This window comes from Sebastes umbrosus, chromosome 18 (genome assembly GCF_015220745.1).
Source record: "Sebastes umbrosus isolate fSebUmb1 chromosome 18, fSebUmb1.pri, whole genome shotgun sequence".
In the NCBI taxonomy this organism is placed as follows: domain Eukaryota; kingdom Metazoa; phylum Chordata; class Actinopteri; order Perciformes; family Sebastidae; genus Sebastes; species Sebastes umbrosus.
The window spans coordinates 23,889,354-23,916,703 of NC_051286.1; the positions used below are offsets into that span (position 1 = coordinate 23,889,354).

The following is a 27,350-nucleotide window of genomic DNA, read 5'->3' on the forward strand; positions in this document are numbered from 1 at the left end:
TCCTCCCCTCTTCTGCTCGCAGCCTGGCACGGGTCCTTGACAGGGCAAACAATTAATTCTCTGTTTGCTTATAAATAAGTCATGAAGAATGTGCAGATAGTGGTACTCTCTATTCATTAGTACAAGGTTGTAGCGTCTGGTGTGGACACTCTGTCGATAGCCTCCGAAAGAGTTCCTATTTTTTGAAAGTTTGGCTCTTCAAAACAAGACTATATGTAACTCTTCCTGAACAGTAACAACCTTTTGTTGAGCCCCTCCATCAAAGATTGTTTGTGCAATGATAGTTTAGCAACCGCAACTATGCACGGCAGGTCTGTCTAGCTTTGGATTTCTCCACATGCTGCTGAAACAGTTTGCATGAGACTCTATTAAAGCTATTTATTTATCATTTGTTTATTCATTTCATAATGAAATGATTGGACGGGCTACCTGCCTGTTTACCTACTGTACGTGCATCCGCTCTACCCGACTTGGTGACTTTCTCTCTAGATTTAGGAACTTTTGGAGCTAGTGTGGCCAGCTAATTTCATTGGAGAAGAGTTGGCAACACTGGGCCGGGTTTTTCGGTTGAATCATTTTTAGAAGCCGGCGTACTCTTGGCAGTTTCTCCAATGTTACAGTACGTACCCAAGCTGTAAGAGTGATCCTCTGGAGCGCCTTGGTAGCTGAGTGCATGTCATGTACTGTAACCGCACTGTCCTGGGTTTGATTCCAGCCTTGGGACTTCTTTTGTTGCATCATACCTCTCTCTCTCCCCCGAGTTACAGTCTGTCCTTACTCTGTCATCTGTCAAATGATGGTGAAAAATGCCTCAAATAATCAGCTAAAAGAGTGATCCTCAGTATCTCAAAAATTTCAACGGTTGTGTCTTTTTTTTATCACCTTTTGAAAACCAAAAATATATGATCAAAAGTATGGAATGGATTACACCAGAGGTATGGACTCAAGTCACATGACTTGGACTCCAGTCAGACTCAAGTCACATATTTGATGAATTAAAGGGACTATTTGTAACTTCTTACATGTATAAATCATTGTGGGTCTGTGTCCCATGCTACGCTGTTCAGACTCAGACTCCAACACAAACTACACGAAAGCACCAAAACCTCAAAGTTACAGTTTATCTAGTGAAGCCCATCTTGCAAAACAGTGTTAACTCTTCCTGCTTCGGCCTACCAACCACAGTCAGAAGACAGAGGGGAGACCGTAGCTTTGGTCTCCAGGGCCGGAGTCTCTGCAGTACTCTGCTCCTCTGCCTGCTTGCCTTCACTCACACACCACGCTCGTTCTCACTCGATCTCTCGCTCCACCTCTCACGTGCATGCGCGCAAACTACACACTGCAGAAGAGTTAGTTTAGCTCTGAGAATATCTAGTGAATGTACAGTGGACGTTTGTGCAGAAATAAATGCTGCAGCTCCTCCAGACCAACAGAGGTTTCCTGTGTCTTGTTTCCTGCCGCTGAGTGAAGTGACGGGGCTCGTAGCAGTTTACGAACAGAGAAGGTAAAAGAGCTGAAAACAACGTTTAAAAGACGTCAGTCTCTGTTTACCAAACCGACGAAGAAGGTCAACGCAGAAACAGGGGCTTTGTTTAGTGGCGCACATCCTAACGAAGCACAAAAAGCCCTTCACCTACGGCGGGATTGTAATAGAAGCGATGACTGCGGTGGCTGCTATGTTATTAAAGGACCATGAAAGTAAGACAGAAATTATATCTGCTATTGACGATGTACAACTCGGTGGCGCTGTGTGTAGCTCTCGGCCACTTTCATTTTGTCAAATTAGCTCTCAGAGGAAAAAAGCTCTGAGACCCCTGTACTAGACCGGGTAAAGCTGTAGCAGCAAGTGTATTGAATTAAGCGTAGATGCATTTTATGGTTTGGAGTTAAACTTATTAACTGTAAGAGAAAAAAGGTGTAATTTTTTTCTTTAAAATTGCACAGTCTTGCTTTAAATCTTAAACGTTCCGGATAATATAATCTTAATGTTGTATAGTGTTACAGTCCCTGTTTTGAAGATTTTCTTGAAACACACTCTGAAAAAAGGTGAATTACTTTATTATCAGCGGTGTGTCTTACCACTAAAAAAAAACTACTGAACAGACTTTATTTCCATTGGAAACAATGTAATTTATAGCTCCCACTTGTTTGGGAGATACAGGCTGTAATGAAAAACATTTCTTTTCTAAATGGGACTCCACAAACACACGGCTGGCCCCCTGGCTAACTGGCTTTATTCTTCTGCTTTGTCAGACGGATGAAATTGCAATTGCTCTGCCGGTCTCCCTTCAGAAGTCACCACGAGGCAATATGAGTGAAATGTTTTCCAGTCACACCGGGGTCAAAAGCTCGCTCTACTTGTTTATGAGCTGCTCCAGAGGATCTGCTCCGTTGGTAATGGCAGGCACTTTTAAAGGCTGGATTAGAGAGTGCAGTTGGCCCTTTTGTAATAGCGCTACGACTTCAGTATGGATCTGTTATTCCGTAATGGGATTTAGCCAGTCACACCGTGGTAAGCTTGCACATGCAGAAAGGGCTCAGGTATCGATCTGCAGAAAAAACTCTTTTCTTTAATTACAGTGAGACAAACATTTCTGTGCTGCGTCTGTATGAAAGGATGTAGTGCCCTCTCTTGGATAAAGACATTCATTCTTTCATTTTCTATGAGGCTCCAAAGAGCCACAAACATCAACATGATGTGATCATTCATACACTTTTTCTTCTTTAAGTCTGTACCGGTTGTCTGAAGATGTTTAGAGCTGAAGATGAAGTCCATCCTTTCAGTGAGGTCAAGAAAAAAACTAAACAGGAATGCTCTAAGGACTAAAGGATTAGGTCCCATGTGAAATAACAGATGGGGATGAAAAAGAAAGAGTTTCTGTAATTCCTCTGACAGCTGATTTTTATTTCCCATACATTAAAAAGCATATTTTTGCATTCTTATATGTTTTTTCTCTATTGAGATCGTGATATTATCTCATTTGGAATCAACTTTCATCACTTCTAAAATAGCATAACATGCACAAATCAATATTTCTGTATTAACAATAGATCAAATAACTACCTGTAATGTGAAAAGTGTCACTTGTAGGGACAAACCCACAGAGAACTATCACCCGACTTTGCTGTTCCCTTCAGCTCTACAAAACTTAATTGTTTTGATTGATTCTCACAGCTCTCAGGCACCTATTCTCAGTGAAAAAGCTTTGTTAAAGGAATACTTCACCCACAAAATGATCGCTTTGTATAGCAATTGCTCACCCCGCGTTACCTGGAATACTTGATGAGAACTTTTTTTTTCTCGCATGCCTCCACTGTGAGCGGAAAATCTAAAAACGGAGAAACGTCTTGATGAATTGAAGTACATGGGGGGGGGGGCACGTTTAACGACAGTTTAATTTATCCAGTTGTATGCTCACTACTTCCCAAACACATGTACCTTTGCTAAAATTGTAATATTTAAAACATTTCCGCATAAACAGTCTCACGCTTGCACAGACTTGCTACGTTTCCGTGCGAGTCCGGATGAATAACATGCCTGCCTGTTTAGCTTGTTTTAGTGTAAACATGTGTTTGGGAAGTAGTGAGCATACAACTGGATAAATTAAACTTTATACTGTTATACTATTATAAAACATATTATATCATATCTCGTTGTAAAGCTTAAACTATAATCTATCCACTGGTCACATTATCATGACACTGAGGTCAAGACAATTTGACCTTTGACCTCTAATGCTGCAATGGGGCAAATTCTGAATGCCACTCCAAATGCCCTTATAACTAACTTCATACATATCTGATGTGCCCATGGATAGTTCCAGCATAAAGAGCACAACAAGAGCTTTAAAATTATATATTACATGAATAACATCAATAACAACATTAATATAATAATCTACTTATTTTATTTTAAAGCTGTATAAATTGTTTTTTTTGGCATTTGGGGTAGTGCAACAAGCTGTAAACACAACATCTTTTATTGCCTTATAAAGACGTTGTGCTGAATGTGTCAGCAGACACAGAGCAAGGGTCACGTTTTTGGCTGCCTGATGAACTTCTCCTTTCACTCAGTTTCCCCTCCACCAACTCCTGAGAAAAATTATCTCTCTCTTTAGCCTCTAAATGCTTCACTATGTTCACCAGCTAGTTGCTAACTTTTCTCGTCTGCCATTTGGTGCCGAGCTGGTAGTGTACACCTGTACAGTGTAGAGCGGGTTCATCGGAGCTTTTATTCTGAAAATAGCTGCCTGCTGCTGCTGGAAACCAGGCTGATGAGTGATGACAACAACAGTCTTTTTTCTTTTCAAACTGAAATACTACTTTGCGTCCATACTCTATATTACACATTCCTGTCTGAAAGTTGAGCCCTCACAGCACGCCAGTACATTAGACCAAATCTGATTGTGGAGTTTCCAGAAATAAATAAATAAGTGTAACAAAGTGGTGGTTGGTTGCTGAGCATTTCCTCTAATGGCTCTGCAGCACTTTTCAGGCGTGTGTGCGTGTGGCTTAATCACTTGTAAGACTTGATTGAGTGTGTGTTAATAAACATTAGGCTGTCTCTCGTCCCCTGGTGATTAGTGGTTTATGTACTCTGCTCTGTGCAGGCTGAAGACGCAGTCCTGAAGATTGATGGAGGGCCATGCTATTCAAACAGCAGGCATTGCTGAGACAGAAGCTCTTCGTTCTGGGCAGCCTCGCTATCGGAAGTGTCCTCTATCTCGTGGCCAGGGTCGGGACCTTGGATAGGTGAGTCGTCACTTGTCACAATACATTTAGTAACTTAGGAGTAAGTAACAAAATTCACACTATGTATTACTGATTACTATGACAGAGTTTTAGTGAATTAGTGATTCAATGCGGGCAATTATCCACTTCATGGCGTTGTTTAAATGTGCTGCTTCCCACAAGAAGTTCAGATTTAGACTTTATTGATCCCAAGAAGTGCAATTCATTTGTAGTTCCCTCAGTCCATACTCAAAACAGAAAAAACTTGTTTTTTCTTCTTGTAATGAGTAAGGTGCAATATACGACGGAGTATTAGGGCCACATTGAGGGGGGGGGAAAGTCGTAATATTACGAGAATAAAGTCATAACTTTACGAGAAAAAAAGTCGTAATATTACGAGAAAAAAGTCATACATTTTGGAGAAAAAAGTCCTAATATTAAGAAAACATATTACCAGCAACCAACAAAACAGGCGAGAGGACATAGCAGCCTGAGCCTGATACTGGACGGGTAGCAGCTGTTTGTCTCGGTTTATTTCTTCGGAATAAATGCAGTTTCTTGCACAATCTTTTCAAGGTCCTGATACTGATGATAATGTGGTATTTCCTTATTTGTGAAACTTAAACTTAAGTATAACTTCACAAGATGCTCCACGTTCCTGGTTTCACACAGGCGGCACGCTGCTCTATTTCCCCTCTAAAATAACGCGTAAAACTTCTGACTTTATTCTCGTAATATTATGACTTTTTTCCTCGTAAAATTACAACTTTATTCTCATAATTTTACGACTTTTTTTCTCCTAAAGTTATGACTTTATTCTCGAAATCTCCGATTTTTTTTTTTCCTCAATATGGCCCTAATACTCCGTCATAGTAATAGGGTTGAGACTGAGGATTTGTTTTTTTGTCTCTTTCAGGCTACAGCCCATTTGCCCCATTGAGAGCAGACTGCCCCCTCCTGAGCCCGAGCAGATCCCTCTCCGCACACTGCAGTTTAAGCGCGGCCTGCTCCATGAACTACGCAAGGGCAATGCCACCAAAGAGCAAATCCGCCTGCACAACCTGGTCCAGCAGCTGCCCCGGGCCATCATCATCGGGGTGCGCAAGGGGGGCACCCGCGCCCTGCTGGAGATGCTCAACCTGCATCCGGCAGTGGTCAAGGCCTCGCAGGAGATCCACTTCTTTGACAATGACCAAAACTACGCCCGGGGCATCGACTGGTACAGGGAGAAAATGCCCTTCTCTTTCCCTCACCAGATTACCATTGAGAAGAGCCCCGCCTACTTCATCACAGAGGAGGTCCCTGAACGCATCTTCAAGATGAACTCCTCCATCAAGCTGCTGATCATCGTCCGCGAGCCCACCACCAGAGCTGTGTCCGACTACACGCAGGTGCTGGAGGGCAAGGAGCGCAAGAACAAGACCTACCACAAGTTTGAGAAGCTGGCCATCGACTCCAACACCTGCGAGGTGAACACAAAGTACAAAGCGGTGCGGACCAGCATCTACACCAAACACTTGGAGCGCTGGCTCAAGTACTTTCCCGTGGAGCAGTTCCACATCGTGGACGGGGACCGCCTCATCATGGACCCGCTGCCAGAGCTGCAGCTCGTCGAGCGCTTCCTCAACCTCCCCTCGAGAATCAGCCAGTACAACCTGTACTTCAACGCCACCAGGGGATTTTACTGTCTGCGATTTAACATTGTCTTCAACAAGTGCCTGGCAGGCAGCAAGGGCCGCATCCATCCAGATGTGGACCCGTCAGTGGTGACTAAACTGCAGAAGTTCTTTCACCCCTTCAATCAGAAGTTTTACCAGATCACTGGTAGGACATTCAACTGGCCATGATGAGCGTTGGACTCCTCCAATGAGATTCCTTGGATTTTTTTTTTTTAAATGCCAAGCTATGAGATCTCAAAAAAATATTAATATAGCACTTTGATTGAGTTTAATACAAGAACGACAGTGTGACCAAATATAGAAGGGACTTGATGTACGTTTGTTTTTACGTGTGTGAAAATACAACAAAAATAGTTTGATGGTTTGACTAAAAGATTCAGTTCAAAGCACTTGATCTTTCAAATGAATTCACCTGTCTGTCATTGTTCCCCGTAAAGAGGAAAAGAACAGCACTGAACTGTGTGATTAACAGAAGAGATTATTTTTGTTGCTCTTTAAAAGACTATCAAACACTGACATTCATGCTGTTAAGATAAAGCTTTAAGTGTGATGCTTTTCTCATGATAAAACACCTTAAAAAGATGACTAAATGACATTTGGCAAGCAACATAATTGTTCATTTGTTCCCCCATCGTGTTGTTTATTTGACCAAAACTGCATGTGCAATCAAGATGCCATTATTATAACATCGTAGACTCTTGTATTAGTTGTCTTTTGTTGTCTGATCATAATGGTTTCCCACCACATTTTCATTTTTGAATTCATGCTGTGATGAATCCTTTTAGAAGGTGACCTCTTTTTATTCTCAACACAGTCTGGAGATCAGAACAGGCTCATCAGAACAGGATCAATCTTGACTCAAACCATATCCAAAACCCTCAAAGCATTTACGACTCAAACTTGTGTTTTTTAATGTACCTAGGCTGTGTTGCGTACTCCCAGCCCCTACAGCTTTTTCATTGGTTTGCGAACACCTGGCAAAAAAAGCCATAGTGAGAAAAAAAAAAAATGGTTGTCCTCTGATGGTTGTTGTCAAACCAACTGTTTATTCTATGATGATTAGCAAGAGTTGTCTGTTTCTGTGCAAATATTCATTCTGTAGCATAAGTGTGTTGTTAAAAAAGGTTAAATTAAAAGAACATGTAAACATTTGTCAGCTTGTTTATTGATCACTTTTGTTTCACTTATACACCCTTGCTCTCTGATAAGGATAGACTCCCCCCAAAAAACACCTTGAATGGGGAACAATTGATGAAACCTCTCCCTGGATGGACAGACATTAAATAGATGTTGTGTGTACAGAACAGACCAACATAATAAATGACAGTATCAGGATGACAGAATAAACATATATGAAGAATATGCATGTCAAGCAGCTTCCAGATGTCTCCAAACAGATAGAACCTGAGCCACACGACCTCCTCTCCACCATGGAGACCTGGACGGAAGACAGGCTGCACAAACACAAGAAGCTAAACCGAAGCACAGCCTTCACACAGATAGGAGAATGAACAAGTACATAGAGAGAGAGGGACAACAGTCGAGGCATAAATCTACTGGAGGACGGAGATCCTGTCCGATGGTCCAGCGCAGAGAAGCCAGAGTGGTTTCTCAAAATGTCGAACCGTTCCTTTAACTTGATAAAACTGTACATAAAATCCATTCCATTCCTGGCAAGTCAGTGTGTAAAACCAATTGATATTGAACAATTGAATTGATATTGCATAAGTGAATTGCCAGTTTTGGTATGTGTGTTCTATTGGAGCAGTATTGATGGTAAAGAGTGACAGCAGCAGGAAGGAAGGACTTGCGGTGTCTCTCCTTCACACACTGCTGGTGAAGCAGTCTGTCACTGAAGGAGCTGTTTATATAGCCTGCATGATACACCATGGTAATGCACGGGGCAAAGTGTAGGATGCGCATTTTGTAGACCATCTTCAGAACATTGTGGTTTCGCCACGGCAGACCCACGTCGTCAATAACATCATTGGATTCTCTGAGCACCACGGTTGTCTTTATGAATCGTCCTTCACATCATTCCGTGACCTCATGACGTTTTCCATCGCGGGCAAGGAAAGTGATTAGGAAAAGACATTAGGACTTAATTTATTTACTTTAGACCGCAGCCCTGATGAAATGTATAAAGAGAAGAATAATAAGTTTGGGGAAATAAATAAGGGGTGAAATGCAAGGGGAAATCATGCAGAAAAAAATAAATGCATAAATACATACATTTAAAAATAAATATAAAATAAATAAAAGATAAATGCAAAAATGAATGAATAAAAGCAAAAATAAATGAATAAATAAAAAAATAATAAAAAAATAAAAAATTTTAGAAATTAATAAAAATGAATACATAAAAATAAAAGGGAAAATTAAACATAAGGGAATTAATACAAAGATAAATAAATAAAGAAGCAAAATAAAACAGAAATAAGATAAGATACGATTAGATAAGACATTCCTTTATTAGTCCCACAGTGGGGACATATGCAGTGTACGGCAGCAAAGGGGATAGTGCAGAAACAAGAAGAATCAGTAAAAACAAAAAGCAAGATACAATACAGTATAAAAAAAAGCAAAACAAAAGCAGACATATAAAATATGAACAATTTAAATAGAAGGAAATATAAAAATAGGAACAATATGAACAAGGGGAAATATTAAAAAATAGGAACAACATATACAGTATTGACAATAAACAGACGGTAAGTGGAAGATTGATATTGCAAAATGTCAATTTATGTAACATTTTATCAATTAATTAGTGGCTACATTTACTACGGGTATTATTTTTGCTACATTTAATGACATTTATTTATTCATTAATTTATTTTGTATTTATTTTATCTTGGCAGGTTCCTTCCTCCATAGCACGAGGTGTGACAGAGATGCTGCTGCTGACACCTAGTGTTGTGTCACAACAGTGAATAAAGTGGATTCGTGCCTTTTCTTTTGCAAGAAGCAACTTGGGAAGAAGTAAAAAATATTTTTAACATAAACCTAACCAGCAAGCATATTTAGATTTTTTTCTAAAACTATTCTATACAGCGTATCTCATCTGATAAATGTATTTACTTATGGTAAAAAGTCGTTAACCCATGATGTTTGTGTAGCAGTATAAATCGTCCTGTCTGCAGTGAGGTCCAGTCTCCATGGTTCCGCCCCGCCCCGCCCCGCTGCTGGAGCGCCTCCCACCCAGCGACGCACCGTGTTCCTGTGTGTTGATGCCGTCCATCCTACTGTCCATCCGCGAAAGCAAATTCAAACCAACTTTTTGACCAAAAAAAACCACCCCAAACATGGCTTACACGACTGCGGGTGGGACTAAGAAGAAGGTGTGCTACTACTATGACGGTACGGGACATCCCGAGGGTCTGAATGTGAGGAGGCAGCTGTCTGGCAGGCTAACTAACGCTATAGCCGCTTAGCTAGTGTATTTAGCCGTTGATTGTATGGTGTTAAGCACAAGACAAGGCCTATAGAAGGAGGATGGGTCACTGGTCTTGTGTTTAGGTTATAACGCATGCGCAGTGTAACTGAAGCGGCGGTCGAGTGCTGGCCAGACTTTACTGCGCATGTGTCATACCCCCCAGGATATGACGCGTTGAAGATCCGTGACCCAGCCTCCTTCTATAGGCCTTGACACAAGCTAACTAGAGCCAGCTCGCTGCTAATGTTAATGACAACGCCTGAGTGGCCTCCAACTGGTTAAATGAAAGCATGGAGATAACCTTATAACAGTTACGTAGAAGGAGTGAGAGTGTAAAAATGAACATTAAAGCTAAAGGGACCGTTAATGTTGAAGGTGTAATTAGCTAGACGTGAATATGCTTAACGTTACTCCTCATTAGCATGATTGTTTGAGCCATAATGGCCGCCGTGGGGGCCGGTGGCTTTGTGCACCGTGTTAATCAAATGGAGCTGGAGGAATCTGGAGGAAAACATAAGAACGATGACAAACTTTACACTAGTGATGGGAATTCCGTCTCTTTTTAGTGAGCCAGATCATTTAGCTCAGCTCACCAAGAAGAGCCGGCTCTTTTGGCTCCCAAACGGCTCTTCGTTTTAACACTTCTGCCTTTTATAATTCAGCCAAATTTAGCGCTGTTTTGATTAGTATGTGTACACATATATCACTTAAATTATTCAATATAATTCTACTAACCCTATAATTTCCTGAATACCATAATTTTACATGCTGCTTTGTTTCCGACAGTCGCTCATCTTGTCTGCTATTTGCGCACCACACTCTCTCTCTTTCATCACCTGATTGGTTGCACGGACGTTCAGTCACAGTCAGTGCATGGAGTGCCCGTGGCGCGGAGAAGATCGTCCTATCATTCTGCTTGAGTTAATTTAAAAAAAAAAAAAAAAACGTCTCTCGGACGGGAGCCAGCTCCCATCGTTCACTTAAAAGAGCCGGCTCTCTGAGCCAGCTCGTTCGTGACCGACACATCGCTACTTTAGACCCAGAGAGAAAGTTACATTTTGGGAGGCCACAAAGCGAAATGTGAAAACTATTTCACGCACAGTGTTGCACAGGCCTGGCTAATTGATGCGGAACGCTACTCAGTGGCTTCAGTGAGTGTTCACGCCTGTTTGGGTCCAGATGTGCAGAATCTCTCAGTAAAAGGAAACTCATGACCCCTCAGAGTTTACCCATGTCCTCCTCCCCCTAGAGGACTCCCACTTATTTTTAAACTCAGCAGTTCAGGTCAATGAGGACATAATTAGTCACAGTATATCTGCTGAGCTGGCTTTCCTATTAATTTTACAACGGTGCAGTCAGTGCCAAAAGGTGTCACTTTGTGCCATCACAATGGTCTGGCTGGATAAAGTTGTTCATACACTGATGTTCATCAAACTGTCATAGTGACCACAGGCCTATGAAAAGTCATTATATGGTGGATTCCTGATTTTGATTGGTATTTGGGATAACTAACTACATGTTTCTTCACACGCTGAAAATAGTTCCTGCAGTGCCCAGCGGTTCGAGGACATGACTGAACTTTTTTTAATTATTATTTTATTGATATTCATGGGGGAAACAAAAATAACACACAAAATGTTAATTGTTTGAAAAAAACAAAACAGATCCCAAATACCTATATCCCAGAGCAGAATGGCACATCAACAGAAATTGTGATACAGCATATGTATATATATATATATGACGGGAGACTTTGGCCAATCACAGGTCAGGCGTGGGGAAATCAAGAATGAAGTGGTACAATGTTGTGATCCACATTAAGAAATAAAAAGGGCTCCGTAATGTTAATTACACAGCCTATTTAAAAAATAAACTATGTGTGGGTGATGTCTCCAGTAGGAACCAGTGGGCTTAGGGCTGAGAGCCACAGACTGAGTAGGGAAGTCAGGTTTTTCATGGGATTTGTTGACGATAAGAAAAATGTAGAATAGCAACAACCTCATCCTTGTGATGATCGCCTCATGACTGCATGTGGAAATGTGAAAGATGTTGAGTTATTTACATATTTGAATCTGTGAAGCATGTGATGCATCTTGAAGATGTGTTAGTTTGGATACACAATGGAATCAATTCCTTAGAGATCTGTTACTTACATTTAATACTGGTCCACTTGATTGTATGGCTGCTTTCATTCGCATGTATTTGAGGCACTTTGAGGCCTCATTAAAAATGAGGCTTATTAGGATCAAGATATACAGTAATGTCACATGTAAATATAACCTGAGAGCCCCATTAGCCATCCCTAAAATGTTGTCACAGTATTAATATTGAGGCATTTGTAAAAACATATTGTGATATTTGATTGTTGTCTGTATCAGTCGGCCCTCCTTATTAGATTAGATAGTACATGACACATACTATTACTTGTGAATGTGGTCTTTAACTGGATATGTTTCCCTTTGCAGGTGACATGGGAAATTATTACTATGGACAAGGGCATCCCATGAAACCACATCGTATCCGGATGACTCACAACCTGCTTCTGAACTATGGACTGTACAGGAAAATGGAGATCTATGTATGATGATTTAATAACGTCCTCTATTGTATGCTGCACTGTTCTAACAGAATGGGAGATGTAAATACAACATAACCATAGCTGTAGTCTTCTTCTTCTCTCCCCTAGTTCTCATCCATCTGCTTTTGTTCTGTGTTTCAGAGACCACACAAAGCCACAGCAGAAGAGATGACAAAATATCACAGCGATGACTACATCAAGTTCCTCAAATCCATACGGCCAGACAACATGTCCGAGTTCAGCAAGCAGATGCAGCGGTGTAAGTAGTGTGCCGTCATTTTTACTGAACAGAGCCTGAACGCGTCATAATGTAATGTATCATAATGGTTACAGCTGCTAACAGCTAAAGTTAAGTAGCTCTCGTCCTGCAGACTGCAACGCGGATTCGTTGTTCACAATGTAGCATTATCAGGGCAAAATAGGGAACGTCCCCTGGATGCATCGATGGGGAGTTTACTGCGTCCCCAAGCACATTTTCTATCGTCCTCGGACAACGAGACGCCGTTACTCTCGAGCCCTGCCCCACGTTTTCATAATTTTGACATCGACTTGGTATCCAAGCCCTCTGTTTCAGTCTGAAAAGTAATGCAAAACTCAATGATTTCATCAGTATTGCAATGGAAACCCTGTTCACAGGACAGCACTCACAAAAAGCTGTTGTTCTTCTTCTGTTGATGTGCTCACATGAGTATTTGATCCATTATTATTGTTTTAATGTTGCAGTCAACGTTGGAGAGGACTGTCCTGTGTTCGATGGCTTGTTTGAGTTCTGCCAACTCTCCGCTGGTGGCTCTGCTGGTAAGTTAGAACAAAATGTATGTATAGAAAAGTTATAGACTTCGTCACCTGGAAATTATATAACTAAATGCTAGTTACATATACTGATAACATTTAGCATTTTGCATGCTGGGATGGACCCCATCAAACATTTTCTAATAGAATGTGTCACATTTTACAGCGAGTCATTAGTTACACAAATGAGTGTAACATCATTATAACAGGGTCATCCTGTAGTGTTCAGACTGTCCTTACCCAGAGGAGCTAAAGGGAGCACACCATCTGTGTGTAAATGGACTTGCATTTATATAGCTCCTTTCTAGTCTTCTGACCACTCAAAGTGCTTTACACTACATGTCAGCATTCACCATTCATACACACATTCATACACTGAAGGCAGAGGCTGCCATGCAAGGTGCCAACCTGCCCATCAGGATCTAATCTAAATACTCATTCACACACTGAAGGCTCAGCCTTCAGGAGCAATTTGGGGTTCAGTATCTTGACACTTCGACATGTGGACTGGATTGAACCGCTGATCCTCTGATTAGTAGACGACCTGCTTCACCTCTGAGCCACAGCCGCCCAATGGATGTGTGTTGGGCTCTAGCAATCAAGAGGATTTCAGTACCATGCTTTTGAACTCTGAATCTTTTAGAAATGTTGACATTTCCAAACCAATCTTTGAATTTTTCAGAATTTTTACATCTATAAACTGTAATAAAATTGCTGACAGAATAATTTCTGGTATTAAACATTAAAGCCCCTCTATTTCAAATCCACATGATTTCTTTCTAACATGAACTATTCATGACTAGACTAAAGTTATTAAGAGTTTAACAGCCAAAATTCAGCTGAAACTTTTCCACTCCCCCCCTCTTTTTCATAGACCTGTTTTGTCTTTTTTAAGGGGGGTACAGGACATATAGAAGTGGTGTACATCATCTGAAAGCTGAGAACCTGAAGATTAATTTGAGATGCAGCTCAGTACTGTTTGTCAAGTTCTATTCATAAATCAGAAATAAAAAATGATTAATTAAAATAAATTGTGAGCTTTTGTTTAGAACATTATGATAGAAGTATATGATGGTCATCCTCGTGCTCTATTATGTCTCCTAAGTTGTTGCAGCAATTTGAGGGTTGATACCATTTGTTACACAGATTTGGTACTAAATTTAACCATTTTTTACCACTCGAATTGATAAAAATTATCAATAATCCTTCCAAAATACCACATTAAGACACCAAGACCTTGAGGAACACCATAGAAAAAGCCATGCTGTGATCTAGGATCAAAAACTTTTGACATTTTGAGATTTCTGCAAGAATTGCTTTTTTTGGTGATTGGATGTCGAGCACGTCTGTTCTGGAAATTACTCAGAAAAAAACTCTTATTGTTAATCTAGCTAGGAAAGCCATCCATCCTCTGAATGCTCTAGATCTGTAGTTTGTGGCTGTAAAGTTTCATGAGGCTGTGATTATCCTAGAGGTCACCACAGGTCATTTTTCCAGGGAGGTCAAGTTTTAAAAAAAAAAAAATGGTCTCACTAGAATGAAATGACTACTATGGGGACTAACGTCATCACACATTAATACAGTTGGTCTCATTGGATCCACAAGAGTCTCAGCTTTACAGTGATACCCAATCTATGTAATTCATTCACTTATGGACCCCACTATGCAGAAAATATTCAAATACAACATTTTAGAATTGGAGAAAATAACACATTTATACTGCATGCAAAAAACGTGGGTATATAAAGTGGCTATCTCTGGGTAAAAGTGGGTAAAAGCCGCCACCCTCAAGGAGTGGTAGAGGTAAAGTGCTTCATCAGGACTGTGTGGGTGTGACTTCTTAGGTATGATCATGTGTTTTGTGTTGTGCACAGCTGGCTCAGTGAAACTAAACCGACAGCAGACTGACATCGCCGTGAACTGGGCTGGAGGACTTCACCACGCTAAGAAGTCGGAAGCGTCTGGATTCTGCTACGTTAATGACATCGTGCTGGCCATCTTGGAGCTGCTCAAGTGAGTTTCACCACCCGCTTGACAAATTCCCATTTCAAATAATGTCCATCAGCATGTATGTGTGTAAATGCAGTAAATGAAAACAAGCACTAGAACATTCTTCATCACAGCAGACTGTGAAAATCCAGTGAAGTGTGTGTTCTTATCCCATCTTTGCCTGTGTTGTCCCTCCCTCCCAGGTACCACCAGAGGGTGCTGTACATTGATATAGACATCCACCATGGGGACGGAGTAGAGGAGGCCTTCTTCACCACAGACAGGGTCATGACCGTATCCTTCCATAAATACGGGGAGTACTTCCCTGGAACCGGAGACCTCCGGGTGAGCATCAGCCTTTGACCTCACTTCAATATTTACAAAAAGCTAGAATCTTTGCATCAAAAAGGTTATTATCACGTTGGCTGCAGCTACCTGATAATATGTTTAGTCACATAATTTAGCGACTTATCTGTTAACCCTCTCGTCCTTCTCTGTATTTAGGATATTGGAGCTGGAAAAGGCAAATATTACGCTGTTAACTTCCCCCTGCGTGATGGCATTGATGATGAGTCATACCAAAAAATCTTCAAGCCTGTGAGTATGACGCTGTAGACATCAACGTGACTAGATGTCTTTTTTATGTTTTCACTGCAAATATTTTTGACATTTTCAAAATCTGATTCAGTCATCCATCATGAAACAGAATTTTGTCATGTTTAATAAACTTGATTTAGATTTTTTCATTTAGAGGAATTGGTACAAAGCTACAGGTGATATCTCCCTTTCCAACCCCCACATCCCTTCCAAGGTCTATATACATACATACATACAAATACATTTAGCAAACAGATAGCATTAAGATTATTAAGATTGACAAATAAAACAATAATAATTATGTATATATATATACTGTATATTAATCACACACGTTTTATCTATTCAAAATGTACCTTAAATGTTCCTTTTATCTGTTCAAAATGTACCTTTTAAAGGGAGATTTGTCAAGTATTTAATACTCTTATCAACATGGGAGTGGGCAAATATTCTGCTTTATGCAAATGTATGCATATATTTATTATTGGAAATCAATTAACAACACAAAACAATGACAAATATTGTCCAGAAACCCTCACAGGTACTGCATTTAGCATAAAGAAATATGCTCAAATCATAACATGGCAAACTGCAGCTCAACAGGCAACAACAGCTGTCAGTGTGTCAGTGTGTTGACTTGACTATGACTTGCCCCAAACTGCATGTGATTATCATAAAGTGGGCATGTCTGTAAAGGGGAGACTCATGGATTCATCCACATATCTTGAGGTCAGAGGTCAAGGGACCCCTTTGATAATGACGATGACAGTTTTTCGTCGTCAAACTTTAGAGTAAATTTGGAGTGTTATTTAGCCTCCTTTGTGACAAGCTAGTATGACATGGTTGGAAACAATGGATTCCTTAGTTTTTTTTTTATTTTTTCATATGTTGCCGGTATCTTCTTCAAAACTGAGCCCACTTTAACCTAAAAATTGCAAATTGAAGTGTCTTCTGAATTGGTTCCAGATTCTAAGAGATTTTTTGACATTGGGATTTACAATGTGGGTCCCTGGTTTCAGAGATAACAAGACTTTTGTCATGTTTTCTCAGAAGACCACTTTAACCTTTTTATACCTTAATAGTCTTGACTATGACTTTTATTGCACATTATTCCAGTGTCTATACCTCACACTATGTTAAAGTTGCTCTAAACAATGTCTTTATTTTCACGATGGATACAATTATCTCCGTGTCACACCTGCCATAGTAAGTACAGCGGGATGTCAGGTGGTTGACTCTCTTCCTGTGGCCCTGCAGGTGATGGCCAAGGTGATGGAGATGTACCAGCCCAGTGCTGTGGTTCTTCAGTGCGGTGCAGACTCTCTCTCAGGAGACCGCCTCGGCTGCTTTAACCTCACCATACGCGGTACACATACACAAAGCACGTAAATTAAAAATGAATGGAAGTCAGAAACCATGCTGGAAGTGTTACATTGTGCCTCTTTATTTTCCACCAGGCCATGCCAAGTGTGTGGAGTACATCAAGTCCTTCAACCTCCCGATGCTCATGCTGGGCGGAGGAGGATACACCATCCGCAACGTGGCTCGCTGCTGGACCTACGAGACCGCTGTAGCTCTGGACACAGACATCCCCGACGGTTTGTCACAGATTCCATCTCTAAATATGAGTGAATGTGAAGGATGCTGAAAGTAGCACTTTTGTCTGTGCTGTGTTAAGCAATAGACAATAGCGGCAGAGCAGGTCAGCAGGTCTCAGCCTCTAAAAGCTGTCTTGAAATCACTGAAAAGTTCTAAAAATGATTATTAATGTTTCATATTCAATCAACCACAAGTTAATTCTATTAAGAGAAGCACAGGGCGTGTGTAGATCTGATGCAAGATATATAATTGACTCTTTTGTGTAATGAAATGAGTTCTCTTTTAACAAAGAGAGGCGTGAAAATGAGCTTCAGCTCAGAATTGAAACACTGGAAAAGTTAAAATGTCTGCAGCACCTCTCTTGCTTGACTTGGCTCCCTCTTTATACTGTGGTGTTGGGATGTGGGGGGCGATCTGGGGGTCAGTGGTGAGCGGATGTTATATGGCTTCACCTCCGTGAAGGGACAGCCTGATAGCTACCTGACTCAGCAGACTGTCTCCTCCACTGAGTGTGTGTGTGTGTGTGGGTGTAACATAAAGACAGGGGATGTAATCACAGCCTGTCCAATGGGCCAGCAGTTCTCTTAATGGAATTTCGGGACATTAAGTGAACTCCCCGCTCATTTCAATCCATCCTCCACTCAGTGAGGATCAGCACGGGTTCTAACACCTCAGTAAATCATATTAACAGCCGTGTTATCGCTGCTTTTTCATCCCAAACGACTGATAATTTGACACTGTGTTTTTATCTGCAGCGTATAAATCTCATCTCAGCTGTTCGTCTTGGCTCGGTTTGCTTACTGTTCTCATTGATGTTTCTATCGCAGAACTGCCATACAATGACTACTTTGAGTACTTTGGGCCTGACTTCAAGCTGCACATCAGCCCCTCCAACATGACCAACCAGAACACACAGGAGTACATGGACAAGATCAAGTATGTACCGTCCTTTTATTCATAGCACTGTTTCTTAACAAAGCTGCAGTAGGAATGATTATTAATTATTACTGATGACTATGTAAACATTAAGGTTATAATCTTAAATAGTTGTTCTTTTTATTGAGTTCAAAGAGGACCTGTTATGCTTTTTGTATTTTTTCAAAAAGACACAAGTTACCAAAGTAAGCTAATCGAAGCTAATCAATAAGGTTATGAATAATGTGAACGCTAGCACTAGCTGAGTCAACGTTAGCTGTGCTAAGTCTGGAAATGACTGAAAGGGTTAGTTCCGATATTTTATAAGTGGAGTTGTATGTATACTGCACTGTATACGTGTTCTGCGAAGTAAAATTAGTGACAGACAGGAGTACCGGCACGGAAGCGAAGCAACGTACTGCTGTGGACGCCGCGTTAGTTTTGATCTGAGAGTCACAATAACACAAACAAACTGTCCGATCGATGCAGCGGTAGACCAGCAACTCCTGTGTTCTGTGAGGTAAAATTACTGTTTTTGTCAATGGAATCTGGTGACTTTGAAGAGAATGATATAACAGCTTCAGTTTGCCGTTGGAAAGGGCTGTCTGACGGCGAGGTAAAGCAGCTGTGGACGGGAGCAGCAGACCCCTAAAAAAGGCCCACCTAAAGCAAAGTGTATGCTATATTTATAATATTTTCCCCACTTTACCTTACTGCAGCCTTTTCTGACAGGGAACTGAAGCTACCAAACTCCATTCACAAAAACAGTAATTTTACCTCGCAGAACACGTATTCAATATCGGAACTAACCCTTTCAGTTATTTCCAAACTTAGCACAGCTAACGTTGGCTCACCCATTTTAACACTTCAGTTGCTGGTCTATCACTGCATCGATCGGTTAGTTAGGGTTCAAGCCCAGAAGGGGCAGAACCCTATTGAGTTTGGAGGTGAAGCGGGTTCGGGAGGTGAAGCTATAACTTAAGTAGTTTTTGTGCCTAAACTAAACCAAACAGATTTATTCTTCAACAGTTATTTGCAGCGTTTTTTGGAAGTCGCAAACGTCAGATCAGAAAACACTTCTATGTGTCGTTCTAGAGGGCAAACGATACGTTTTGTGTGTTGGAGGGTTTTGGCGAAGACGACCTGTCAATCACAGTCAGTTGTGAACATTAATATCTGATTGGTCATTGATGGGCACCGGGCCACCGTGTCCGGCTTTCTCTGCTGATGTACGGATCCCCCCTAGATGATGTACTTCGGTAAAGTTGGAAAGATATTGACAGATTCAAACTTCTTGGATCAATAACTCATAACCAAATTTTTATTTTTAATGGGAAAAATATTCAATAACTTCACTTTTATAAAGTGTAGATCCATCAACTTTGATGGAACTACACTTTTTAAAAGCAAAGTTATTGAATATTTTTTCCCATTCAAAATTCACCAAAATTATGCAAAAGCATATTTTTCCAAACTAAGTGTTGTAGTACAGCTATGAGGAGATCATTGATGTGTGAAGATCATTGATGTGTGAAGTAATGTTGATGGTACTACACTGTTGCACTTTGTAGACGGTCCCTGATCCCATTCTCATGCCGTCACAGTGTGATGTCATCACATTCTCATGACATCACAGTGGGATTGTCATCAAATTGCGATGTCATCACATTCTCATGACATCACAGTGTGATGTCATCAGCCTTCCATTTATGTTGGCTTTGAAGTTTTCATCCTTTGGTGTACGATTCGTATGGATAGACCAACTCATTTAAGTCTCACACACTTGCTGATATTGTTAGCTGACCGGTATTCGGTTGAACATCAACAATCGACGAGGGTGACTGCATCATTTACATTTCATCATGGGACAAACGTTAACCTTACCAAGCTCTTCGAACCTGAAGGCCGAAATAGATGAACTCCTAAAGAACGAAGAAGCCTGGGCGGCAAAATTCAACGCTATTAAGGAGCTCTCAGAAAACGTTTCCGGGATAGAACAGAGCTGGGAGAGTAAAATACATCAGTTGGAGGACGACAACAAGGTCCTCACGGACAAGTTGGACCTCGCTGAGAACGACAAGAAAATGGAGGCTGTACTCCAGGAGAAGATTAGCCAGTTGGAGACACAGCTCGACCAGAAGAACTCCAAAATCCTAGATCTCAGCAAGCAGACGGTGTGTCTCTCTGAGTGGCTCACTGAGACTAGAAAAAAGCTGTTGGACAAACGAGATGAACTTGGAGACTGCGAAGAAACCTGGGAGGGCAAATACAGGGAACAGAAAATCTATTTCTATAAGGTCCAGGATGAGAAAGACGACTTCTACATGACCACGATCAAACGGATTTCGGGCGACAAGGAGAAACTTCAGGACAAGTTCAACGAGGACCTGGCGGAGAGTGACCAGAGCTGGATAAACGCAGTCAAACGGATGGACGATGAGACGACGCTTCTGGAGGATATCTGTCTGGACATGAAGAAGAAGATGAGAGGATTCTTTTCTTTCAGTAGGACGGAGGATCGAGGGAAATGGTTACAGGAGTTGAAAAGCAAAATGCGTGAGAAGTTGAAGAAAGAGGAGGAGCAGGAAGCTGAGGTGGAACAGAGAGCGCAGCGGGATGAGGCGGAGAAAAAGAAGGAGCCGGAGAAGAAGGAAAAGGGCTTTTTTCGCTGGGTGTTACGAAAGAGAAAGAGAAAGAGTGACTGTGCCAATCAGGTAGAAGAGGAGGCTGCTGGCTGTTCAGCTTCTGCAGCCTGTGACAGTCAGGTAGAGGAGGCTGCTGGCTGTTCAGCTTCTGCAGCCTGTGACAGTCAGGTAGAGGAGGCTGCTGGCTGTTCAGCTTCTGCAGCCTGTGACAGTCAGGTAGAGGAGGCTGCTGGCTGTTCAGCTTCTGCAGCCTGTGACAGTCAGGTAGAGGAGGCTGCTGGCTGTGCAGCTTGGGTTGGACAACAATAGCTCCCTCTTCCTCCCCCCCCTCTACATCTCCTTCCTTCCTCCACCCCCACCTCCCTCCTCATGTACCTCAGGGGCGACTGTGGCTCAGAGGTAGGTGGAGCAGGTCGTCCACCAATCTGAAGGTCGGTGGTTTCGATCCCTTTGCTCCGGGTCACATGTCGATGTGTCCTTGAGCAAGACACTCAACCCCAAATTGCTCCCGAAGGCTGAGCCATCGGTGTGTGAATGAGTGTTTACATCCTGATGGGCCAAGTGGGCACCTTGTATGGCCAGCCTCTGCCATCAGTGTGTGAATGTGTGTGTGAACGGGTGAATGCTGACATGTAGTGTAAAGCACTTTGAATGGTCGGAAGACTAGAGAAGTGCTGTAGAAATGCAAGTCCATTTACCATTTACTAACCCTTCCTCTCTCTTCCCCCCCATCACCCCATCACCCTCTAGGTCTCCACCCTCACATCCTGTCAAAGGGATAGTTTGGGTGTTTTGAAGTGGGGTACTTTTACTTGTATTAGGTACTTATCCATAGTAGTTGTGATACTTACAGTGGATGGAGGACCTCGTACACCCCCACTTCAAAACACCCAAACTATCCCTTTGACATTAGGGGCGACATAGTGACTAAGTGATTAGCACTGTAGCCTCATACAGACACCAACAGCTGTCGGGCTGTGTGGACTTTGTATAGTCTGCCTGTGTCTGCGTGGGTTTTCTCCTGGTGCTCAGGTTTCCTCCCACAATATTTGGACACTGTATATATGTGCATATATACAGTAGTTTGAAGAAACACCATCTGCATGTAGTAGATGGTGTAGCTTGGACACATCATCAGTGATGAATGATGATTATATAATGATTATATAATGATTATATAATGATTATATATATATATGTATATATATATATATACAAATAAATGATTAATAAAATAAATAAATAATAAACAGTCAAATACAATTTTGATATGTCTGTCTCTCTGAATAAATGTGTACAATATAAATACAACTGTATGACATTATGGTGGCTATAAAGTAGAAGTACTGGTATCCGTTTAAGTTGTGATTTAAACAACGCTGAAGCCGATCAATAAAATGATCAATGTCACGTAATAAAAGATGTTCCAAATGGTATTTTAGGCGCCGGTTCTGTAATAAACAATGATGTTTTGCAGTAAAAACCATTTAACCTTTATGACTGAGGGGCTCATGATTATTTTTAATATGAGCATTATTAACTTCTAATTAGGATGCACGCGCACATGGACACGCGCGCGGTAGTCTGAAATAAGATAGCAACTAACAGACCGGTGTAAACAGAACCAAGTGACACATCCAACCTGGTGGATTGTCAGTACTAAACTATCTCTAAACTTGATTAAAGGGACAAATTAAAGGGGCAGTGAGCTCAATTTACTTTATTGACGATTGCTACCAAATTTTCTGTGGCTCATTATTGGACCGAGCTCATCAAAAGTTGCATAAAGCTTGTTGATATCTTATTGCATTTCGAAGATAATAAGTCAACAACCATTTGGCCCATCATCTCGAAACTTGCGAGCTATGTCCACAAGAGTACCTTGAGCGAAAAAGGCTCTTGGCGAACTGCCACTTGCAGCTGTAACTTGTTTGTGTTATTGTGTTACTTTTGGATCTGAACTAACGTGGAGTCCACATCAGCAGCTTAGCTTCCGTGTCGGTACTCCAGGTCTGCTTCTCCAAACTGGGAGCGCGCCGACCACCATCTAAGTTACTGTACGTAATACACTGACTATGGATAAGGGATACAAAACTGAACCGTAAAAAAGAAAATTACAATAATGACGTGCAAACCGAATCGTGGGCTTGTTGAACCGTTATTAATTATTTGATGAGGTTCCAGAGACATATAGGAGGCATTTATCTGAACATAGGCCCATTTGACCATTAAGTACCCTGCTTTATTTCATGTATAAAATCAGTGATATGGCTTCATATAATATAGAAATATAATTTGTTACTATCAATCAATCTATGTATATATTTTGGAGTTCAAACACATAGAAAATGGTTATGTTTTTCTTCTCCCTAATGTGCCAAACAAACTGAACTGAAACCATCACCCAAAAACCGCGATACAAACTGAACCTTGGGCTTGTTGAACCGTTGCACCACAAATATATACTGTATTGCTCCACAGACATATAGAAAATAGCATTTTGACGCTCAGACATACATACTTTGACAAAGATTTGAATGCTCCCATTTGAATACATAAGGAACACCTCTGGGAAGCTACATGATATATGAAACTCATCATAATGGACCCGCCCTTTAAATGAAACGGACATGAATGAAACATAAAGAATAAACCTAATTTTCTAACAAATATTCCTGTGTCTATTTAACAATTGATTTCATGCTAGTTATTTAAATGGCTCCAGACTCACCTGAGTGTATCGGCTTTGTGTATGTGATGTGTTCAGGCAGCGACTGTTTGAGAACCTGCGGATGCTGCCTCATGCTCCTGGAGTGCAGATGCAGGCCATCCCGGAGGACGCAATCCCGGACGACACCGTGGACGAGGACACGGAGGATCCTGACAAACGCTTGTCCAGTAAGACTGCTGTTCATTTTCATTCCATATCCCTTCTCTTACACACAGTTAGGATGAGTTGATATACCCATGTTTATTCCTCGTTATGCTCAACTTTGTCACAATAATGTGTTTGTGACAAATACTGGTTATTGCTGACTCTTGAAATAGATGACTTCCTTGATTTCATAATGTGGTAGCATTTACTGTTAGTGAATGATCTATAAAGAAACTATATTCCTGTTAGCATCTGATTGTATAGAAGTCTATGAGAAAATGATCCTACTTCTCACTTGATTTATTACCTCAGTAAACATTGTAAACATGAGTTTATGGTCTGAAGCTTTCCCTACTAGTATCTAAGAAAAGCTGAGCCCCTCCCAGATGTCATCACCCTAAAACAATTTATAAAAACTCAAACTAAATCTTCCAATTTGAATAAAGTAATCCACTGTATTAAATTAGACTTTTTAATTTTGTTGTAGCATCATTCATCAGAGTGTGTTGTGTTCTTGCAGTTCGTGCCACGGACAAGAGGATAGCCTGTGATGAAGAGTTCTCCGACTCTGAGGACGAGGGGGAGGGAGGCAGGAAGAACGTGGCCAATCACAAGAAGGGTGCAAAAAGGCCCCGAGTGGACGAAGACAAGAAGGAAGGAGAGGAGAAGAAGACCGGTGGGTATTCTCAAGTGTGAATGCTTCCACAGTGGTGAAATGACTGATGTTGTTTTTATACATGATTCTTTTGTTCTCCTTCCTATCGCAGAGATAAAAGAGGAAGAGAAAACAAAGGACATCGGCGCTGAGAAGACTGAGTCTAAAAGGTAAGAGGAGCCTCTCTACCAGTATTTGTCCAACAACGTCTTCACACACACTTCCACAAAACATCTTTCTTTTGTGATTCTGTATTTACTCACTACCTCTTCACGTCCAGTTCAGAGCGACTGAATGCTGTTTTAAATTCAGTTAAGTTCTGTGTTTACACCTGTCTGGCAGTGCTTTCACGTGCACTAAAGTAACCCAGTTACTGTCGGCTTTCTGCACTAATGCTTTCTGTAACCAGGGAAGAGGATTAGAGAAACCTTAATGCTGATACTGCATTTTTCTTTGAACGCATATTTTCAATTTGCCCTTTACAAGTTTTTTGATCAGCTTTTCACCAGGGCTGTCAAAGTTAATGCGAACGTGTTAACGCAAATTCATTTTAACGCCGCTAATTTCTTTGATGCATTAACTCAACTTGGGATTTTTAAGTTGCGGCTTAAGTTTTTTTATGCTAAATGCAGTACCTTTGAGGGTTTCTGGACAATATCTGTCATTGTTTTGTGTTGTTAATTGATTTACAATAATAAATATATACATACATTTGCATAAAGCAGCATATTTGTCCACTCCCATGTTGATAAGAGTATTAAATACTTGACAAATCTCCCTTTAAGGTACATTTTGAACAGATAAATAAAATGTGTGATTAATTTGTGGTTCATCACGATTAACTATGGACAATCATGCGATTAATCGTGGTTAAATATTTTAATCGATTGACAGCCCTGCTTTTTACGTGTGCATGACAAAAACAGTTAAAGACGTATCGCTGTGACAGCAGTGCAGCAGGATGAGAGGAAAGATCATTACACGTAGCGTGCATCCTTGTATTCAAGTCTGATAAAAACTCACACAAAGCTAGTATCCACAGCAGTGCTCTGTGCAAACTATGCACTCTCACTACAGAGCCATGTCCTCATTGCATCAGTCCAAATGTTCTGAAACACACACACAGACACTAAAATAAGGAAAGCAGAATATCTTAATGCAGTTAAAGAAAGTAAGCCCTAGTTCCTAAACAAGGTGTATTGGAAAATCTGACCTGGTGTGTGTAAACGCAGATTTTACAGTAACCAGGTTAGCACAGTATCTAATCTAAGAGTAACCTGGTTTCTTGTGTGCATGTACATCCAGTATACTGTAGGTCTGTCTTGTTTAGCATGCAGTTCTGTACAGCTCTGGATTGGTTTGTAATAAAGTGTGATCCCGCGATTACATACAAAGTCAATGCAAAGACGCAAATAGACGCGAATTCGCACCGGGCAACGCGAATGGTGCGAATGACACAATGCGAACACACGGAATTTGCATATTCCATTCGTGTGACGCTGTGTCGCGAAAGCTTATCAGCGTTGAGATTCTCCTCCTGTCGTCACTGACGTCCTGATGTTGTTAAATCAGAAAAGGAGGAAATAAATCTTGTATGTGTCTGTGGTCACCCCAGAGCTACGAGAGTACATCATATGTGTACGGAGACCGGACCAAACGCTGTGTATAAATGTGTGTGTATAAACCACAGACTCTCTATGGTAGAAACAACAGCGTCGCTGCCGTATTTATGTCTAGATGACTTTATGTTGAGTGTTGATTGAGCAGCTGCATAGCCTGGCACTGATCCATCCAAACTCCATTCAGAAAACAAGCAATTTGAAAGTTGTTTACTTGTCGTCTTGCAGACAGACCTGACAAAGCATCAATTCAGACTTTTTACAAATCTGCATCATTATGTAGTTATTTCGGCATCATTTGATCCGTTTATTGACATTAAATCACAGCACAATCTGTTTATTTTGGGTTCATACCGCAGTAGCGACGTGTGGCTTGCTAGATACAGTCAGTGCAATGGCACTGTATGTGAATACAGCTCTCCGCCGGGTGATGTTATGAACCCAGACACAACGGAGTTTGGTTGTCTGACATATCTGGGACTTCCACAAGCAAAGCAGCAACAGTGGTTATTTCTTCCATGGTCAATGGAGGAAATGGTGGAAAGAAAAGTTGTTGGTAATTATGGACACAAATGATGCCGGTGGTCCGACTTGCGCGAGTAAAGCGAGGCGAAAATTTGCTTGGCTCTTGGTGAGAATGCGACATTAGACTTCCTGAAATCACGTGTGTATGATTAAAATCACACTTCATGAGGAATGCTGTGAAGTTTCATTTGCCTTTTAAATGTTTAATTTGGCCAATCTAATTGTGTTTTTACTTATTCTACATATTGCAGCGCACCTTTTCCCCCGTAATATTTAGAATAAATCTCCAACTCTCATTTTCCTTCAGCAGTGTGAAGACTGAGCAGACCAGCAGTGCCTGAATTCTTCTTCTTCTACTTCCACAAACACACACAAAACTCAACGGTGCTGTCCCCCCCCCCCCCCCAAGGATCCAACTCTTCACTGAATCACTGTCGGAAGCATTATATTTATTATGACTCTATTTTCTACTTGTAAATCTCTTGTGAATCGTCCCTCCTTGTGCAGCGTATCAGTGGATTCCTTGAATCCAACATGCTAATTATGTCCTTTGATACCCTGAACCGTGTTATTCCAATGTGCTTTATCTTCTGAAGGAAACCTTGACTTAACTTGTGTGTAGGAAACTGTGGGTGAACCTGTAGATGAACCTAGAAAGAGTTCATGTTTAAATTTCAATATTTTGTATTCGTCAATAAAACGTTTATACTGTTTC

General features: G+C 41.1%; 2 protein-coding genes and 1 long non-coding RNA gene across 5 annotated transcripts in view; 2 read left to right on the plus strand and 1 right to left on the minus strand.

The window, feature by feature from the left end:
• The window catches only part of LOC119476990 (heparan sulfate glucosamine 3-O-sulfotransferase 5), an 85,982-nt gene extending 78,425 nt beyond the window's left edge, over positions 1-7,557 (plus strand). For both annotated transcript variants that reach the window (XM_037750731.1, XM_037750732.1), the window contains 2 exons: positions 4,611-4,752; positions 5,648-7,557. In XM_037750731.1, coding sequence (XP_037606659.1) covers positions 4,646-4,752; positions 5,648-6,578 — 1,038 coding nt within the window. In that variant the 5' untranslated portion in view covers positions 4,611-4,645 and the 3' untranslated portion in view covers positions 6,579-7,557. The remainder of the gene's footprint in view (positions 1-4,610; positions 4,753-5,647) is intronic.
• On the minus strand, positions 1,890-19,857 carry LOC119476999. The gene is made up of 3 exons (XR_005204148.1): positions 19,698-19,857; positions 3,972-3,976; positions 1,890-1,899 (listed from the first exon to the last, which is right to left on the minus strand). It is a non-coding gene; the product is annotated as an uncharacterized LOC119476999 (long non-coding RNA).
• On the plus strand, positions 9,597-27,350 carry LOC119476989 (histone deacetylase 2). 2 transcript variants are annotated; one of them, XM_037750730.1, is made up of 14 exons: positions 9,597-9,770; positions 12,312-12,424; positions 12,566-12,683; positions 13,148-13,222; positions 15,091-15,229; positions 15,409-15,550; positions 15,710-15,802; positions 17,060-17,168; positions 17,260-17,400; positions 18,229-18,337; positions 23,729-23,859; positions 24,357-24,512; positions 24,604-24,661; positions 26,946-27,350. In XM_037750730.1, exons 1-14 carry the CDS (start codon positions 9,716-9,718, stop codon positions 26,974-26,976), a joined length of 1,470 nt encoding a protein of 489 aa, XP_037606658.1. In that variant the 5' UTR covers positions 9,597-9,715; the 3' UTR covers positions 26,977-27,350. The 2 variants fall into 2 exon arrangements, with proteins under 2 accessions (XP_037606658.1, XP_037606657.1); XM_037750729.1 differs by having other exon boundaries at positions 9,598-9,770; positions 26,943-27,350.